Consider the following 19,170-nt stretch of genomic DNA (forward strand, 5'->3'; position numbering starts at 1 on the left):
AGCGCACCAGTAGAGCAAGGCTGTTACACAGATATTAGCATTTAAATCATACGACATGTTCCATGTAAATAATACGAATACCAAACCGAAAAAACAATGTCAGAATGAGATTCACACCGTTTACATTGCTAACAATCAAGTCTACTTGTATTCAATTGCTACTTTGGCATTTTCTGAACTACTACAAAAGTCAAATTTCTGTTTTTCAATAAGTACTTCCTATCTATTAGTCGGTTTTTAGAAAAGTCGTTTTTGTGTTATCATATTTGCCTAGTTGTTTTGACAAAAAATCTGGTGAAAGCCACATGGTTTTTTTTTCGTGACGCTTAACCTACAAAAGTCCTAGGCTGATTTATAATAAATAGAACGCAATATTGTACACAAAAATACATTTATTTGTACTAATTTTAATAAACCGACAACCGAAATAAAAATTAAAGGTGCATTATGATTAAATAAAAGTAGCCTTATGAACAATTATATTTTTAATGATTATATGATTATATTTTATGTATAGACACGAAGCTATAACGCAAGACATCACTGCAGTTGTTCTTTTATCGTGTTCCTAAAATCCCCAAAAGAATACACCAACCTGATTGAATGTGGTATAATGTTATTCTCAATTTTCTCGAGAAACAGTTTGCCAACTCTAAGAAAGTCACTAACGGTAGGCTTTTCTATTACGTTGCCGCCTTCACAGTCGCTCAATATTGTTTTGATTAGGGGTAAATGAACTTTCTTCTTCAATTCCCCAATCAACCATTCGATGGCTACTTTGGCAACCTTCATGCATTCTTTAAAACTATGAGATCTCTGCGTGTACGATGAGCAGTTTGTGAATTTTTCATAGACCTTTTTGAATGACTTTTTATCGTTCAGCAACATTAAGTCCATAAACTTGCTTATGATTTCATTTACAAACTTGTTTGTGTTTGTTACAAAGTCATTGGACTGGTCCATTCGGCTAGATTGAATGGTATACGACAACATGATTTCCAACATTATCGTTTTCAACGTGCCGATTACCAGACGCTGTCTATTCCAAAGGGTTTTGATTCCCTTTAACCCGCATATAATTATCGGATAAGGTGTTTTCCTAAAGACTGTTATTCGATCGGAATTGTCGGCAAGAAATTCGTCAATAACCAATCTGTATGTTTCCTTGTCATGAAAAATAAACAAGCCGTCCCAAAACGATTCGGACATCGAGAACTGCAATAGTCCTTTATCCCGGTTTTTTTCGAAGTTTTCATGCAGTAACTTTTTGTTCTGCTGTATTGCATTTTTCACGCTGTCAATGTTTGAAACTGAATAGGGTTTTTTGTTTTTTATATCGAAAGAGTTTCCGATTGGACACTTCAAGTTTTCAAAGTGTTTATCTATTTCGGTTAGCACGAACTCGTGCATCCGTTGGGTTTCAGTTAAAATTTCCGAATTAAACGTACCGCCGTCTTTAATAATTTGTCCGAAGAAAACGCTTAATTGACGGGCGTATATAACAAGTAACCATAGACGGTTTGCCGAATATTTTTTTAGATCCAACAACGAATCGAGCATCATGGACGCTTCTTTATCAAACAAAAAATACTCAATTGTCTCCTGCGTGAGAATGTTTTTGATGTTGTCGAAAACCGCTTCGCCCGTTAATTTTAAATGAAACTGAGTGCTGTAAAAGTATCCGCATTCCAAGTGGACATACAAGTCCGATATTTTACTCAGCAAATCAGAGCCTGAATTATTTTCCAAATTTTCACGCTCATATTGTTCTTGGTTATTGTAACCGGTAGCCAAATATTTTAAGCTCTCTATTTTTTCTAAATGATTCTCGATTTCTTCCTTGTCATTGGAAGACCGTACACCGATTATGAAAAAAATAATCACATACCATGATTTCAACACTGCCATTCTGTCGTCACTTCTTACAATTGCTTAACCTGCGAAATATTACAATATTTTTTTTATCAATTATTACCTCTCATCGATCTTCGGGTCAATTTTACTTACTTCAACTGGTAGATGCGGCTTTCAACGTACTTTTGCGACGTATCGATATATTTTTCATAAAAATACTGTCGTCGTTTACGCGAAGCTCTTATTTACACAAATAGTCGTGCGAGGCGCTAACAAATTATTGATATTATGTTTTTTGAAAACTCTTATTTACATGGTACTTTGTTAGTACGACCTTGCTACATGTTTATTGTATACATCTTATCTATACATCAATATACCTATATATTTTACCAAAACATTTTCGTTGCTAACACAAAGCTCTTATTTAAACAATAAATCCTACGGCGTGCTTACCAAATATTGATGTTTTTTTTCATCTTCGCGTTTTTAAGATCAAAATTCATACACCAAATGGGTTTTAACTGAGGGTTTTTTTCGTGACGTTTAACCTTCAATGTTCCTATGCTGATTTATAATAAATAAAACGCTTTATTTTATTGTACATATACTTGTATTTATTTGTACTAATTTCAATTAACCCACAATAAGCCCACCTAACTTAAATAAAAATTAAAGGTGCATTATGATTGAATAAAAGTGCCTTAATTGTAATACAAACAATTATTTTTTTATGATTATATAATATTTATATAATAAGTCACGATGCTATAACGCAAGACATTGCTACAATAGTCATTTTATCATGGATTTAAGACCCACATAAGAATGCACCAACCAGATTGAATGTGGTATAATATGATTTTCAAGTTTATCGACAAATAGTTTGCCTACTCTAAGAAAGTCACTAACGGTAGGCTCTTCTATTACGTTCTTGCCTTCACAATCGCTCAATATTGTTTTGAATTTGGGTAAATATATGTTCGTCCTAATATTCTCAATCAACCATTCAATGGCTTTTTTAGCAGTATCCATGCAATTGTCAAAGCTAGGAAATCTTTTCGTGTACGATGAGCAGCTAGCGAATTTTTTATAGACCTTTTCGAATGCCTTGTTATCGTTCAGCAACATTAAGTCCATAAACTTGCCTATGATTTCATTTTTGAACGAGGACGTGTGTGTTACAAAGTCATTGGACTGGTCAATTCGGCTGGATTGAATAGTATACGACAACATTATTTCCAACATTATTATTTTCAATGTGCCGATTACTAGACGCTGTCTCTTCCAAAGAGATTTGACTCCCTTCAACCCACTTATGATTTTCGGAAAAGGTGCATTTTCAAAGAAGGTTAATCGATCGGAATTGTCGGCCAGAAATTCGTCAATAATCAATTTGTATGTTACCTTGTCGTGAAAAATAAATAAGCCGTCCGAAAACGATTCAGACATCCAGAACTGCAATAGTCCTTTAACCCGGTTTTTTTCGAAGTTTTCATGCAGTAACTTTTTGTTCTGTCGTATTGCATTTATCACGCTACCATTGTTTGCACTGGGAATTTCATCCCTTGAACTATAAAATAAAGACAGCTGTTCGTCTGCAAGTGAAAAATGTTTATCGTGTTTCATATCAAAAGAGTTTTTGCATGGACACTTGAAGCGGTCGAAGTATTTATCTATTTCGGTTAGCACGAACTCGTGCATCCGTTGGGTTTCAGTTAAAATTTCCGAATTAAACGTACCACCGTCTTTAATAATTTGTCCGAAGAAAACGCTTAATTGACGGGCGTATATAAAAAGCAACCATAGACTGTTTGCTGAATATTTTTTTAGATCCAACAACGAATCGAGCATCATGGACGCTTCTTTATCAAACGAAAAATACTCAATTGTCTCCTGCGTAAGAATGTTTTTGATGTTGTCGAAAACCGCATCACCCATTAATTTTAAATGAAACTGAGTGCTGTAAAGGTATCCGCATTCCAGGTGGACATACAAGTCCGATATTTTACTCAGCAAATCAGAGCCTGAATTATTTTCCAAATTTTCACGCTCATATTGTTCTTGGTTATTGTAACCGGTAGCCAAATACTTTAAGCTTTGTATTTTTTCCAAATGATTCTCGATTTGTTCCTTGTCATTGGAAGACCGTACACCGATTATGAAAAAAATAATCACATACCATGATTTCAACAATGCCATTTTGTCGTCACTTCTTACAATTGCTTAACCTGCGAAATATTACAATATTTTTTTTATTAATTATTACCTCTCATCGATCTTCGGGTCAATTTTACTTACTTCAACTGGTAGATGTGGCTTTCAACGTACTTGTGCGACGTATCGATATATTTTTCATAAAAATACCGTCGTCGTTTACGTGAAGCTCTTCTGTACACAAATAGTCGTGCGAGGCGCTAACAAATTATTGATATTATGTTTTTTGAAAACTCGGATTCACAGAGTTTTTTTTAGTATGACCTTATTACATGTTTATCGTATACATTTTATCTATACATCAATAAACCTATATATTTTACCAAAATACCTTCGTTGCTTACACAAAGCTCTTTTAAAACATTTAGTCCTACGGCGTACTTACCAAATATTGCTGTTATTTTTCACCTTCGCGTTTGTACGGTCGAAAAACATAAACAAATGTATTTACTACAAATATACAATATCTGTTGATAAAACAAAAAAACATCTTTAATTGTAAGTAAGAATATATTTTAATACTTTCTATAAAACCGAACGACCCTATTAGTCAACACATATATTAAATTTCATACCGCGAAATACATTTAAAATTTTAATAAATGAATACATATGGAAAAGCCAGTACAGTAGGGGCGGGGCATAGTGGGGCATCAATACTTAGCATTTTCAAACCAGAAAATTCCAAACCAAGCACAGTTTCTAAGTATTAATGTGAGGAGTAATGTTTACGAATTAGCATCAAAGCGTTTATTTGAAAGTGATTTTATCACTTTTTTTTATAATAATTCCTGTAGACCTATGACTTCTTCGTCCCACTATGCTTTGATCCCATTATTCCTCGACCCCACTGTACTGGCTTACTCGGATCAAATCATTTTCAAATAAACGTTTTTATGCTAATTAAAAAAAAAAAAAGAATTAAGACATAAAACTTGTACTTAAGTACTAAAAACTTACTAGAATAACTCTAAAGAGAACATTTACCCCCCCCCCTCAAATCACTAATTGAAGGAATTGGTCCAGTATTAAAAAAAAATACAGTGTATACAGACACAATTATTATTAATAATTACGGATTTTGGATTTTGAACCGGTATTTTGTATCTTCTAACTTAAGATAATTGTAATTAGTTTTTTTAAGTTACACGTATCTTGTATTTATTATTTAGTCGACAAAATACTGTATTTTGTCCAACCTTAGACAAATGTTCAGATCTTTAGACCTAACACTTTCCTTGGCCAACAGAAATATTATCATAGTTTCTATTTTTTCTAGGAGATAGGGTCTATTCTTTTAGTTTGTTAATGTTTATCGACAGTACTTTTAAAAATGAAATGTTAAGTTACGCATTTTTTTTTCAATATTCAGTTCACGTTGCATGGTTTTAATATGTGCCATTTTATTTTTATTTGGTGCGATTTAAAATGTCAGCCGATAATGCAAACAGTCCACCACACCATCTGGATTTACTTATGGCCAAGTTATAATATAGTTACTTAAAGCATACATTAAATTTGATGCAATTTTTAAAATTAAAAACTTTCTCTCAATTTACACGAAAACAACGGTTAGCTGTTACTTGGAGCCAAATAGAGCTACCGTTCAGGTACGGAATCGGCGCCACCGGATTAGCCTTTAGAGTGTATTCTTGAATTTGCTTACAGATATGTTGTTTTTTGCTTTTTATGAAGTTGTTGCAAATAGTCAAGAGTAGATTTAATGATACGTCTTAGACAAATATTACCAAATAACAATAGACAAATGAATTTATAATAAAAAAAAAAAATCAAAATGTACAATAACAAAATATGTTAGGTATTGGAAATATAATACTTTTACAATATTGGAACATTATTTTTTCTCTGTTTAACCGTACAAAATTTGTTTATAAAATTCAACTAATACACATTACATAATATAATTTCACAACAACCTAAATATGATTCTGCTGGTTTGCGAATGCCTAACTAATAATCCTCCAACACAAATATATATATATATATATATATATTATTGTAATAATGTTATAAAAAAAAAAAGTTATTCTTTTAAGTAGTTAATTCAGTTTAAATACATTTGAAATGCGCCCGTCTTACCGAACTCACCGTACACCCATCTACGGCATCGTCAAGCATAAGTTTATATGTTTGGACTGTTACTGATATTTTGATGTTGGCTCTTGCAATGGCGCCAATACCGGACCAGACGTCCGTCGCTGTTGGCGCAAAAATTTCGAAAGTCTTCCAGTAGCCGATTCTGGAACTGTTCATCGCCCGTTGCCGGATTCGACCACTTCCATCGTCTGCTCACCATATGGTTCCACGCCCACAAGAAGCCGACCTAGTGGACATAAATTGATAAAAAAAAAAAAAAAATGGACACGACCTCCGCTGCACGGAAGTACATGGGAGCATGGATATGTCTTAATATACAAGTATTGGACCCTGGTACTTTTTAGTACTTACTAATATCGAATGTTTTGTCTTGAATCTTTTACCTCTGACCTCCCCTCTCCTCACCTCCAGCATCCAGCTGCACCATCTCATAACTCTAATCTCTTATCTTATTCATTTTTTCTATTTTTATATCTAATCTAGATCTCTAATCTCTTACCTCACCTCCAGCATCCAGATGGACCATATTTTAACTCTAATCCATCAACTCTATTTTTATCTCTAATCTACTATCTCCATTTTTTATCTTTAATATCTTATCTATAATCATATAACCATATAAAGTGGATATAGCACTGATCAGCGTGATGCAAGCACGCACAGATTTTCGATTGACCCACAGCCCAATAACATATTTATGTTAAAAAATAATTTATAATAAATAACATATTTTATTAAAAGTAACGTTCAAAATTCATTTTTAATAATCCAGTTGGCATAACATTTTTAAAGCCATTAAAAAAAAAAAAAAACAATGTTCCCACAAATTTAACGTAACGGTCGCCGCGTCTACTGAACTCAATATATGGAACGCGTTTGCCTATATACGGCTGCCATTTTGTGGACAGTTATTGTTTTGTCCGTGATATTTATTGTTTTGACATTATATGTCTTTGCTTTGGCACACAACCGGAAAAATCGACAGGTGTTATCATAACGAAAATTTCTGATGATTTACCTGATAAGAGATAAGAGAGATAAGAAATAATAGTTTAGAGATAAAATGTCTCCCGTGGTTGCGGACTCGTACGCAAGCTGTTGTAAAGAGATGGGGATGGGGATGAAGTTGGGAATGGGGATGGAATTGGTTTTTTTCTATGGTTTATCAAATATATGACCACAGACTATATGAAAACTAGTTCAGTGGTCGCGTAGCTAGGACTCAAGATGAACTAAACGGGTTATACAACTTGTGTAGTGTAAGTAGCGACGCAAAGACAATTTGTCTAAATTGGCTATGTATAATTTCATTCAAACTAATCGACAGAGCATTCATACCCTGTTTTCTCGTTTGGCATCGCTGTTTTCTTTTGGACGCTGGTAAACGTGCCGCGATACCACGTACTCCATGTGAGGGCTAAACTGTTGCAGGTAATGGTGTTCTTGGTGCTGGCTCAATTCCTGGTTCTGATGGTGATTCCCTCCGTTCCTGACGTCCAATTCGTCCAGCCCGTTGACGTGGTCGGCCGACAGACAATCGCTCTCTTTTTCCATGGTGCACGCATCGGTTGCGTCGGCCATTGCTTCGTCGCTAATCAAGTCGGACAATATCAACACGAACACGTTACCTGCGCAAATCAAACACAGTCAAAGCACCTGTTGTTGGACCATTTGAACAACGGCAGTTTGCCACAGAGCTAACAATAATTCTAACAGTAATTATACCAACTATACCAATACGGGATAATCGTTCAGGACTCCAAGTATTAGGTTAGATTACGTTGGAATCATGGTTTGTCGTTTTAGCATAGGAATCCTAAGGGATTCTCCGTACTATAAGGGCGGTTCTGGATTGGCTCAAAAAGGCCTATCATATAATTTTGTCGTTCTATAAACAAAGAATTTTCTTTCACAACCCTATACTTTATACTATTAGTTACTTACCAGTCGAGTGAATGTATTGATTGTGATACGATTGCTGCTGCTGCTGCTGCTGCTGACTCCGGCCACAGCTGTTGCCTCCAGATCCGCCGCGGTTGGCGTTTTCAACCAAATTATTGTTATTGCATATCACAATAAATCCGAAACGGTACAAAATGCATTGCTGGAGCAACAGCAATCTGCGCGGCCACGTATCTTCCGGATACTCTAAATAAACGAACAGGTTTTTATCTAGTTGGTGCTTTGAAGGGGGTAAAAGTAAGTAAAGTTCGTTCCGTGATAATCGGAAAAAAACAAAATCGGATGACTTTTCAATTTGATATAGTATCGAGAGAAACGACTGGATCGAGCTAAAATGCATAACGAATATTTATTTGGTAGCCTCATACACAAATAATACCAAGTTTCAGGTTTAGTCAGTCAGTGCTGGGTTTCAAGTACTTTTTTCGTCGTGTTCGAGTCAGGTTTTTTTTTTTTTTTTTTTTTAAATCAACCGCCCATACTAAGGTACTCATGAACTCGGTTCATTCCGCAGAAAAGAGTGGCTTCGCTTCGCCAGAAAACCTACTTGTTCTTGTGCTGGATAAAGTATGACTTACCGTGAAATAAACTCACTCCGCCGTCGGGCATGAGACATTCCAAGTTGAGAGGAACGAACACTGGACCTCGCAGAGGATCCGACTTCAACGTGTACGGCAAAGCAAACGGGTCGGCTGGCAGAGGAATCAATTGGAAACCGCCGCTCTGAGCTTTGCGAGCCCAATTGTAAATCTATAACGACGACAATCGATTGGCCGGCGCCTAGGCAAAGTGTTTTGTGTATACCCGACTTGCGGTGTGCAATATTACCAAATCGGCTACAATCGAACCAGACGCGGCAACCCACTCGGCCATGATTTCATAGGCTCGATCACATCGGTATAGCGTTTGATATCGAGCGTGACCCCATTCCACGCGATCACTTTTGCTGTTAACGTCCATTTCCAAATGAGCTTCCTTGTACCACGGGACTAAAAAAAAAAATTAAACAAACAATACAAAAGCCGTACACAGCCGTGAAAGTTCACAAATTAACTGCCCCAATCGTGCACTGCTCTAGACCAGGCACCACCATTTACTACACACGCCGCCTTCAATTAGATATTAACGTGTTAGTTCTCTTAACCATGTTTAATTCTACTTTCCAACCTTTCGACGTGCCTATACGACCAACCCAATCTATTCTTATCTTGTTTATTCCTGCTATGGACGCCACTTCTTTACTACGTTCCGTTTACCACTTGTTTTTCGAACATACCAGGTTGTCGATCTCATACTAAATTATTAAACTTAAACTCTATGTAATCGAAACAACAGTTTTTACCCATTATGCTCCTCTATTGCTCAAAATCAACAGCACACACTTCTGTACCCTCGTAACTATAGACACTAAAATACTGTATTTCCACTGTAATTATCACTGGATATGACGCTAATCCCTGATGAACTCTTAAGCTGACTGGGAATTCCTCCGTTTTACCGTGCTCTTTTTTGTTTATCCTCAGTTTTTTTGGCTTCGATGCGAGGCTGAGAAGAAAATTGATTTTATAATGCTGTGATTACCCATTTTGAACTTTGTACATTAAAACTCCACTATCCCGGATACCCACAAACCGTCTTTTCTTTTGCCAAACTTTCCAGTTACTTATATTTCTCTACTCTATTCAACCAAAATATACCCGAGCAAAGCACGTTCTCTGCTAATTCCATAAATTAGTTTGGAGTTTGCAAAACCAATCCAACATTGGCAAAACGAACAGCCTTTTTTAAGAATGAGTACAATACTTTTTGCAATAGGTAGTAAACTGAAGGCCGGCAGGCCTAGTAGGGGTTTGTGCCAAACAGCTAGGTTGATATCTATAAAATCAATTAATTTGATTTTTACCTCGCCATTTGCTATTGTGCTTGAGATCGTCGTCTTCTATCGAAAGCTGATCCATCAAGAAAGCCGTGTTGAGATACGGGATCGGTTGCTTCACTTCCACTTCGACCCATTCGTTTTCGAAAGCTTGAAAGTCGTGCTTAGGAAACGATACTGAAAACATCACACAATTTACATTTGTGATCAGCCACAGGTTGTACTAGGGTAGAAATGAATTGTACACAGTCGACTTACAGTGGAGTAACGATTCGGGAATAAAATAATACATGTAGAATCCGTCGATAAAAGGATGATCGTAGTTACCGGAAGCGTGACAAATTAAATGTTCGTTCAACATTTCCTAGAATTTCCACAATAAGGTTATTTTCAATCTTCTATACTAGGTTAATATCATAAAGATAGGGATGACAATTTGTATTACACAATATGTACAGGGTGTCTCAAAAAGAATGGTGAGGTTTCAAACGGCTGTAGGTTGTGACGTATTGGACCTACAGCGCTCTGGTAGGGCTTGAATGAAAGAGGGAGTTGTCAAGTTTCGAATGACCGTCACTACATGTCTCTCCGCGTTCCCGTTTGTGTCGCCAGCATTCGTTGTTCAGTTTGTTAAGATGGCGTCCGTAATTCAGTTGCGACAGTGAAACATCTAGTGGCAGTCGTTCGAAACTTGACAACTCCCTCTTTCATTCAAGCCCTACCAGAGCGCTGTAAGTCCAATACTTCACAACCTACAGCCGTTTAAAAACCCCACCATTCTTTTTGAGACACCTGTATTTTTAATTAATTAGGGGGGACGGCTTGGGTACATTTTTTTTTTCTACATGCTTTTTTGTGCTAAATATTTTCAAATACAAATTTTGTAGTTTTTTTCTTCTTGGAATGAAGCGTGCCGAGAGACACACGCACACACACAGCAGTGAGATATACGGTTTACCTGCATCCTGTCGACCGCTTCGTGTCTGCTGTACGACACATCGTTGTTCATGAGCCACGTGACGGCATCGTTACTGACAAAAGTATTTGCCGGCAAACCGGCCGTGTGCTTGTTGACGAAACCTACACCGCCGAGTTGGGTGTTGCACATGCGTTCCGCCAAATCCGAGTTGGATAGGTTTTCTTTGGTCACCGGTTGTGTCGTGGAATTCGATAAATTCGAGACGGATTTACTTGCGAGGGGAAAAAAAAGTAACAACGATACAAATAGAAAAAATAGTTAAGAGGGCGTCGCACCGTCCATTTTTAAGGAGTAAAGTATAGGCAATATTTTACAAAATCTTAATTTAAATGTTAAACTGTAATGTGTAATTATTAGTTCAACAACTAGGACTCTATTTTGGTAGTTAATTTATTTTTCGGACTATCACGGCATCCTTGAAAGCGATTTAAAAATGTTTTTTTTTTTCATTTCTACACGTTTAAGCAGACGTGCTTTTACTCTAAAACCAAAATTAAGCGAGTTATTTTCAGTCTGCTTAAACATGTTTTTACCACTGAAAATCACCGGTGCGACGCCCTCTCAAGTAAACGGTGGTTTAGGATTGCAAAAACAGAAAATTTTTAATTCAAACCTTTCGGCTTCGTCGATAGTGTTGTTGTCGTCGGCTAGACTATCAGCCGACGTGGCGGCGACTGCTCCTCGATCGTATACTTTGGATCCCGATCTATAAAAAAAAAAAATGTATGATGATTAGTGCGAAAGCAAAAACCACCGACCTATACGTAACGGTTGTCGAAACCGATAACGCAAAGATATGGGAGCTATGCATTAAGTAATCTGTCTTGCCAAGACATTGGTAAAAATAAATGTCTAATTAAATCAGCCTGAAATTCTGTCCGCCACTTGAACTCGTATTCCTCTTATTTACAGTCAAAGCCCTGCTTAAAGCTAATCAAAAGTAAAAATGCAGCTAAGGGTATCTAGCTAACTATCTGATACATTTTGCGTAGGTGCTTGGTAGTAGTGCTTTGTTTCCGAGTTGAATACAATTTTTAATTTTGTAAAATTAAATAAATACCAATTACAATAGTAGTAACTTCCCGTTTTGGTGATATAACTTAGTTAGCGCTAAGAAACATTAAAAAAAATACATTTTTAAAAGTCATGTGAACCATTTTTGCAAAAATGAAAACTCGTTTAAAATTACTGAGTGTAACATAGTTATACCCAAGCTCAAAAAAAAATTATAAAAATAATAGAATTTAGACGGAAAAAAAACAAATACTTATAAACAAATTCAATATTTTTACTGTTATTTTTTTTATATGGAATTTTTAGTGGGTTAGATTATGGGGATTTTGTTTTTCTGAAATCTTAAGATTCAATTACATATTTTATTGATTAGATTTTTCTTTATATCAAAACAGTTAAAATACTAAAAACGCCTTGGTTAAACAAATATAAATATAATACAAATGAAAAAATATGGGGCTAAGTTTCCATGTAAACAAAGTAACTAAAAGTGAGACGAATGATTCGTTGTTGAGTTCCTGTAGACAGGAAACTCACCAATTTTTTTTTTAAATTCGGTCTGTGTTATTATCAACGACAATAAAATAACATAAAAGTATATAACTAACCTGGGACGCGATTTCTCAGTGCCGTTACTGCGAATGGAACTCAGTCGATCTCTGTAAGGAGACACGGCGGCTGTTTCGTTGGTGTTCTAAGAAAAAAAAATATACATGTTAAAAAATTAATTTAAAATGCTAATATTTTGACTAAAAAGTAATCTAGTAAAACTATTTTTCACTGATTACTTTCGACTTTATTACACTTTAGCAAAATTTATATTTCATAATACTTAAGACACACATAATATAACTATAGTAAGGAAATGTGTTAAAATCAACCTAAGTTGATAGGTTGAACTACCAAAGTTTTACCTTAATTGTCACAACTCTGAATTCTATTATTTGCGATAACGATAAGCGACTAAATTAGTATATTTTACACTTCATTTATATTTATTTGTATTATTATTATTGGTTTTTTAGTTTTTACATTTTTACAAAGACAACACATATAGGTATAGGCAAATTGTTTTATATAAAAATGTTTGAAGATACCTCAACAAATAACTTTGTACGTCTGGAAACGTTGCTTCGTAATATTATATTACTAGAAGACCAAGCGGTACACGATTAAAAACCAATTGAATATATAAAAAATATTTTTTGTCAAAATAAAAAAATAAAACTTAATAAATTTACCGATAGATGTAACGCTGTCGTTAACAACCCTAAAATTAGAGTCACTCCTTTTTCATCGAGAAGAAAAAACCTAAAAGTTGACTGTATACTTTACTTTTGCGCTAGCGACTGCTGTCGATCGCTTAAGGCGGTTCACCCAGGTTTCAATGAATTTGATGAATTTATTCGTAAAACCGTACTGTTCTTCAGTTGTCGGCGACTTGTAGATATCGCAATAGACATTATCGTTCAAGTGTTCCATAATGGTGCTGGTGGCTTCGAGACGATAAGGAAGGAGGTACATTCGAAACCGCCAGTATTTTAATTTCTAACAAATCAAAATAAAATTATGTCTCTTACGATCACGATGTACAACAGCAACTATTGTGATTAGTATTTTACCTCATGCAAAGCGTAATCGGTATCACCGCGAGTACACAGATAATGGTCCATGTAGTTCCAGTTGTAGTTTTCTAGTTTTTCGGTGACAAATGATATCCACGATATGCCGTACGTCGAATGATCTGGAGCTTGAAAACGATATCGATATTGTATCTCAAACGACGCATAGGGAAACCTGAAATCGGATTAGGGTCAAGCAGTTTGTAAGAAACAAATAAAATGTAAATTTTAAGCCAACAAAATAATAGTTGTAATTTATTTTCAAAATTTTGGATGTTGTTAACATTATAAACACTATTAAATTTTATTTTTTTTATCAATATTCTACCTGAAGACATCGTTATTAATTTTATATGCAACTTTTGTGCTTACCTAGGTCGGTACCGAGTGACTCGGATTTCTGAATCGCATAAGGTCAACGTATGAACTATCCTGCCGATGCTCAGACGCATCTCAACGTACGAATCGGCGATAGGCGGCGTCGACCTCATCACAATACTGCTTATCCTTTTTTTTGTTTGATCCACGGCCTGACTTTCGGTTTTAATAACGACCAACTGGAAACCCTTAAATAAAAACATTTCGAACAAAGCATCAACAAGAGTGGGGTCTTAAGTTATTGAATATATCCAAATTTAATAAAAAGAAAAATATATACTTTGGCAAGATCATCTACTTGTGTAGAAGAAAAATAAACCGTCTCACCTGCGCTAGACGTTGAGACACCATTTGATAAAATACTTGTTTAGTGGATAGCGGCTGTCGGTAAACGGCTCTTTGCTGAGCGAAATCGGCATTGACGTCTTCGGGTAACAAATTGTAGTTGGAAAATACGTAGTACGACTGAAGCGTGACGTCATCGGGAAAATAGTCCGTAGTTATGGGAAGACACGCGGGAAACACTAGCGATTTCCAATCGACTCCTAAATAAATGCCAATTTATTAGAATAGATATACAATATACATATTAATTTATACTGATATAATTAACGAGTTTTTATAAACGAAAAATACATAATAGGTAATAATAGAATGATTTTAAACTATTACACAACATGCACATACAACATAACTTTTGACCGACCCGGATTAAAAACCCGTTTAGTTAATTTATCACGTTAACTTACCTCAAATAATACCAATTTTAACAATTTCCTTTATTAATTTTAATTTTAGTAATAAATTATTCACACCCGTATTGAAAATGACAGCTAACTAAATATATTGGTGTCAACAAGTTAAATCCCAAAACTAGAAAAAAAAATTCCTTTCAAAGCCCCAAAACAAATGCCACGACGAGGAACTCTAAATGTTAAATTTATTCAATAATCCATAATAATTTTAAATTGTATCATAAATCAGATTTTTTTTCAACAAAGCCAACTATAGATATTTTTTGTTGCTGCAGCTTATTTACTTTTTGAGATCACAGTAAGCAAATATCAACAGGTGCAATTATCACAGCTCCGCATCGAAACTAATATACATTTTTATTTTATATAAAAAATGAATTACTAAAATGTTGCGAAAATAATAGAAAATAGTTTTTACTGTTTATGGTCCAAAGAACATTATTGAAAAGATTCCAGTTTTTTTTTTAATCCGGGTTTGGTTGGCTTTAAATAAAGAAATATATATTTTCAAATACGATATTTATTATACTATTTGTTTGCGACTAGAAATGCAATACAAACCAGGAGAAAACCGGTTTAACCAATCAAAATCACCAAAGGTTGTTTGATGGACATTTTGGACGTTCTGTTTTTCTTCAATTCGGTTTTTTAACAATTTTTCAATATCCATATTGACTTAAATTAAAACGAAACAAGCATGAACGTTAGATAAAATAGCGTAGCTAATCAGAATTGTGTTATAGACTATATTAGAGGGGTTGCAATTTACCATCAATATTTTTTTTGCAATTATTATTCATAGCCAGATCGGTGGTTTCATCAATGTCCATTTCGGCGTTGCCAACCAATTCGATGACATCTTCGTTGGCTTTTTGTAATTTATTATATTCTAAAATTATAGACGAGCTTAAAAACTTTTATATCGGGTACGATCGGTTATTGTTTATACGTTTATCAAAACAATACAATCTTACTTTCTGAAAACGTATGACTCCATCGTCTCCGGTTCGATGTCAACTTGAAAATAAACTGCGACTTATCAAATGGATTTATCAGGCCCCTAACACGGTTAGGTTCGATGAAGCCCTCACTGACACGTTTTAGTTGATCGTCATCTAATCCGTCATATTTTTCAACTTTTTTCATCCCATCGTCAATACTCTGGCTTCTATTTCCTGAATTGAATAAGTGGGTCGTCAATAGTGAGTAAACAATAGGCAACACTACAACAACATACTATTCAACGGTGATAAATTGGTGTCGCAAGGGTTTTTCGGCGGCGGAGTTATGCTGCGTTGTTTGAAAGGTGAGAGACTGCGGCTAGAGACGACCGCCGACCGATCTGAACACGCGTCGAAACTAAATGTACTGATTTTCGCTTTCCTGCTTGGATTTTTTTCAGGCGGAACAATATTGTTTATACTTCTGAAAAACAGTTGGCAATTGTTGCAATAATATTGGAAATAGGAAAACAATTTTTAATTTTACCTAAATCGAGGAAAATACGATCTTTTCCTTTTTTCAAACAAGTCGTTATCGTAGCTCATGTAGTCTTCGGCACAATTCGTAAAACCAATTTGCATCGAAGCTGGTAAATTGGTCGTCGACAACATCACTCTCAAACCAGTTTTAGGACGATTCAACTTGGTGTTCGAAAATCGACTGGGCACTTTTATGCGTGGCACAAACACAGACTTTGGAGGCATGTCTTTACTTCTGTAGAAGCTAAAAAAAAAACCCAAATGTATCATGTCGAATGTAAATTCTATACTAAATTATCGATATGCTAACATAATCTGTGCAATTATTTGTGAAACCCTACACTTACCTTAAATTTATCCAGTGCGGTATACTACAATCGTCGCCCAATGATTCATCGCGGTTTTGGAACTGAAAATACAAAATCAAAGCGTTACCTTTTTGGACTTACTAAAAGTTGTTGAAAACGATTCTCACCAAAAACAGCGGAACTGCATATAAAGGTTCTTGGCCAACGCAAATTAAATCAATTCCCACTCCATTGTCCATCACTCTTTGTTTTGTCACGTTTGTCAATTGTCTATCGACATAAAATTCACCCATTCCCGGAGATATAACAATGGCCAACTGTCCGGTTCGGTCCAAGCTTCTTTCGATATAATGTTTTTCAAAAACTAAACAAACAGTGTTGAGTTGTTAATTTTCAATTGCAAATAATGGAATCGAAAACTTGTATAAGTAAAATCAATGGTATAAAAACGGCAAAATTTGAAATAAGATAACTTTAAAGTAAAATAACAATATACAAGTTTAGATCATTTTATAATAAGTTAAATTTTAACTCAATATTTACCGTTCAACGCCATATTCAATACCTCGAGGAAATTTCCTTGAGGCGCTTGAGATAAGTAACCTTCGGGTATTCGATCGGCTACAATACCAGACTCCCGGAGCACTTTATTGTGATAGTTTAAAACGTCATTTTTATAAGTATAATAATGCCTCCGAAGTAACATCAACGATGCCGCAGACCAATCTTCGTATCGTTCATTTTGAACAACTACCCTAAAAAAAAATATATAAAGGTAGAATTTATAGAAGTAGATAGTATATTATGAGACTAACTGGTAAAAGTCTTCATAGAAACGATTCTTGTAGTCCACTTGAAGACATTCTCTCATCGTCTCCGGGAACTCGTCTAAGTGTTTAGCTTTATAAAATACTCGAGAAAACAGAACTAAAGTCACTTCATGATTACTACCGAAATACTACAACGAAAAAATAGCAAGGAATAAAACAAATTATTAACCGTTTTTTGTGCAACCTTAATTTGTTTATCTTATTATACAACTCGTAACTATTTCCAAATTACAAAAAAAAATGAAAAACCTACTTTCCATTTTTCGAACAAATCCGACAGAAAACCGTCCACGGCCTTCTCAAAATAAGTATCGCCTAAGAAGTTAAACTCCCACATTTCGGAACTCATTTGTATAAAGACATAGACCATACTAGTCGCCGATCTGAAAATAATCTAAAAGTACAATATTTAATTTATTACATTGAAATATTAATAAGCTTCGATTAAACCTATTACAATATTGCTTAAGAAAAAAAACACCATTAAACCTTTGTATCGTGATTGATAACGCCACACGACACTATTTTCCCCTTCGCCCACATCTCGTACACTTGCACACGAATATATCCACCGTAAAACTCCATTTTTTTATTGTTATATACACAAGTGTTGATCATTGAACTCTTTAAACGCCACATTTCCGAACGCCCGAGATACTGGTCTTTGAATGTTAGCTCAACGGTGTCAAGTATGAATGATTCTGGACGGACTATATTTACGGTGACATCGCTGTACGCTCTTAATTGAAACAAACTGGCTATACTTTGTTCAATGCTAATTGTATCTGTAAACAATACAGTTTTGTTTTGAAAGGATATTTTTTTTATTGTAAAATTAACTGCTGCTTTTTTTTTTTTAGTAGCGCATCGAAAAGAAATCATGGATTGATACCCAAAATGCTTACGACACAATTTTTAAAAATATAATTCACAATGTAGAGAAACCATAATGTTTTATTCACCTTTGCTTTGGAGATCGTCTTTAAAAGCCAAAATTTGCAGCAATAGCTTATTGTGTTCCGAGTCCGAATGATAAACCTCAACAATATCTCCTTCAACGGCATTGGGAAAATCTTTGCGATTCACAATGAGTTCTGAGCCTAAAAGTCAAAGTGATTTGTGAAATATACGTACATTTTCAACCGATGTTTTTGGTAATAATATCATTACTTACTGCTAAAAGCTTTTTGGTGAACGGTCAATTTATAAGACTTCATTGCTGAACAGAGACGTCGTCTTATGACTGACAGATCGTGTAATAATATTGGATGTTATGAAATGTTGATCAGGTTAACATTCAGAGATTACTGCCGGCTTCCATTGTGTTCAAAAAACGTCTAGGTTTTATCCAAGAAACGAATAGACGTTGTTAATAGGATACTATTATACTTTTGTATCATCCACAACGCAATAATTGAGTGCATTTAAGTAAATGTCGTTTAATTGAAAATCACCGACGCATTAAAATAAAATATAAAGATTAAACTATTTAAGCGGCAGATAAGTGTCCCAAGTTTTTTTTTTTGTTGGAAAAACAAAATATTATGACTGTTAAAAACAACGTGACAACAAGTGATAGCATCTTATCATAGCACTTATCACGCGCCTTTTTCTCAAAAAAACTCTAGTACGTCGAATAAAAGAAACAAAATAATTAAGATTACTCTACCTATAATATTATTTATCTTTTCGGTTTTTTACTCAATAAAAAAGAAGATATTTTAAAAATGCCTGTCGGTTTTTTAGAAACATTTAGAACAGAACGAATGTCGTTTA

General features: G+C 34.9%; 2 protein-coding genes across 6 annotated transcripts; both read right to left on the bottom strand.

The window, feature by feature from the left end:
• Nucleotides 1–540: 540 nt before the first annotated feature.
• LOC126846222 (uncharacterized) lies at nt 541–5,755 on the bottom strand. The gene is made up of 2 exons (XM_050585481.1): nt 4,156–5,755; nt 541–1,937 (listed from the first exon to the last, which is right to left on the bottom strand). The coding sequence occupies exon 2, from the start codon at nt 1,906–1,908 to the stop codon at nt 541–543; it is 1,368 nt and encodes a 455-aa protein (XP_050441438.1). The 5' UTR covers nt 1,909–1,937; nt 4,156–5,755.
• Nucleotides 5,756–6,088: 333 nt separating this feature from the next.
• Nucleotides 6,089–18,914, bottom strand: LOC126846561 (GATOR complex protein Iml1). Of its 5 annotated transcripts, none has more exons than XM_050586134.1 (27): nt 18,569–18,914; nt 18,357–18,494; nt 17,884–18,179; nt 17,648–17,788; nt 17,380–17,522; nt 17,108–17,319; nt 16,732–16,928; nt 16,604–16,665; nt 16,264–16,500; nt 16,013–16,197; nt 15,750–15,950; nt 15,545–15,664; nt 15,337–15,450; nt 14,348–14,565; nt 14,015–14,208; nt 13,643–13,817; nt 13,356–13,568; nt 12,629–12,714; nt 11,620–11,712; nt 10,986–11,217; nt 10,286–10,391; nt 10,055–10,204; nt 8,980–9,140; nt 8,730–8,901; nt 8,134–8,337; nt 7,528–7,817; nt 6,089–6,415 (listed from the first exon to the last, which is right to left on the bottom strand). In XM_050586134.1, exons 1-27 carry the CDS (start codon nt 18,609–18,611, stop codon nt 6,215–6,217), a joined length of 4,584 nt encoding a protein of 1,527 aa, XP_050442091.1. In that variant the 5' UTR covers nt 18,612–18,914; the 3' UTR covers nt 6,089–6,214. The 5 variants fall into 5 exon arrangements, 3 of the variants coding, with proteins under 3 accessions (XP_050442091.1, XP_050442090.1, XP_050442092.1); XM_050586133.1 differs by having other exon boundaries at nt 16,013–16,200; XR_007686903.1 differs by lacking the exon at nt 6,089–6,415 and adding an exon at nt 7,919–8,077 and having other exon boundaries at nt 7,710–7,817; nt 16,013–16,200.
• Between the last annotated feature and the right edge of the window lie 256 nt (nt 18,915–19,170).

Source organism: Adelges cooleyi, unplaced genomic scaffold, assembly GCF_023614345.1.
Source record: "Adelges cooleyi isolate 19-005CV unplaced genomic scaffold, UGA_ACOO_1.1 ACOO_flye_CR_arks_rails_tigmint_CR_PRNA_9, whole genome shotgun sequence".
Lineage (NCBI taxonomy): Eukaryota > Metazoa > Arthropoda > Insecta > Hemiptera > Adelgidae > Adelges > Adelges cooleyi.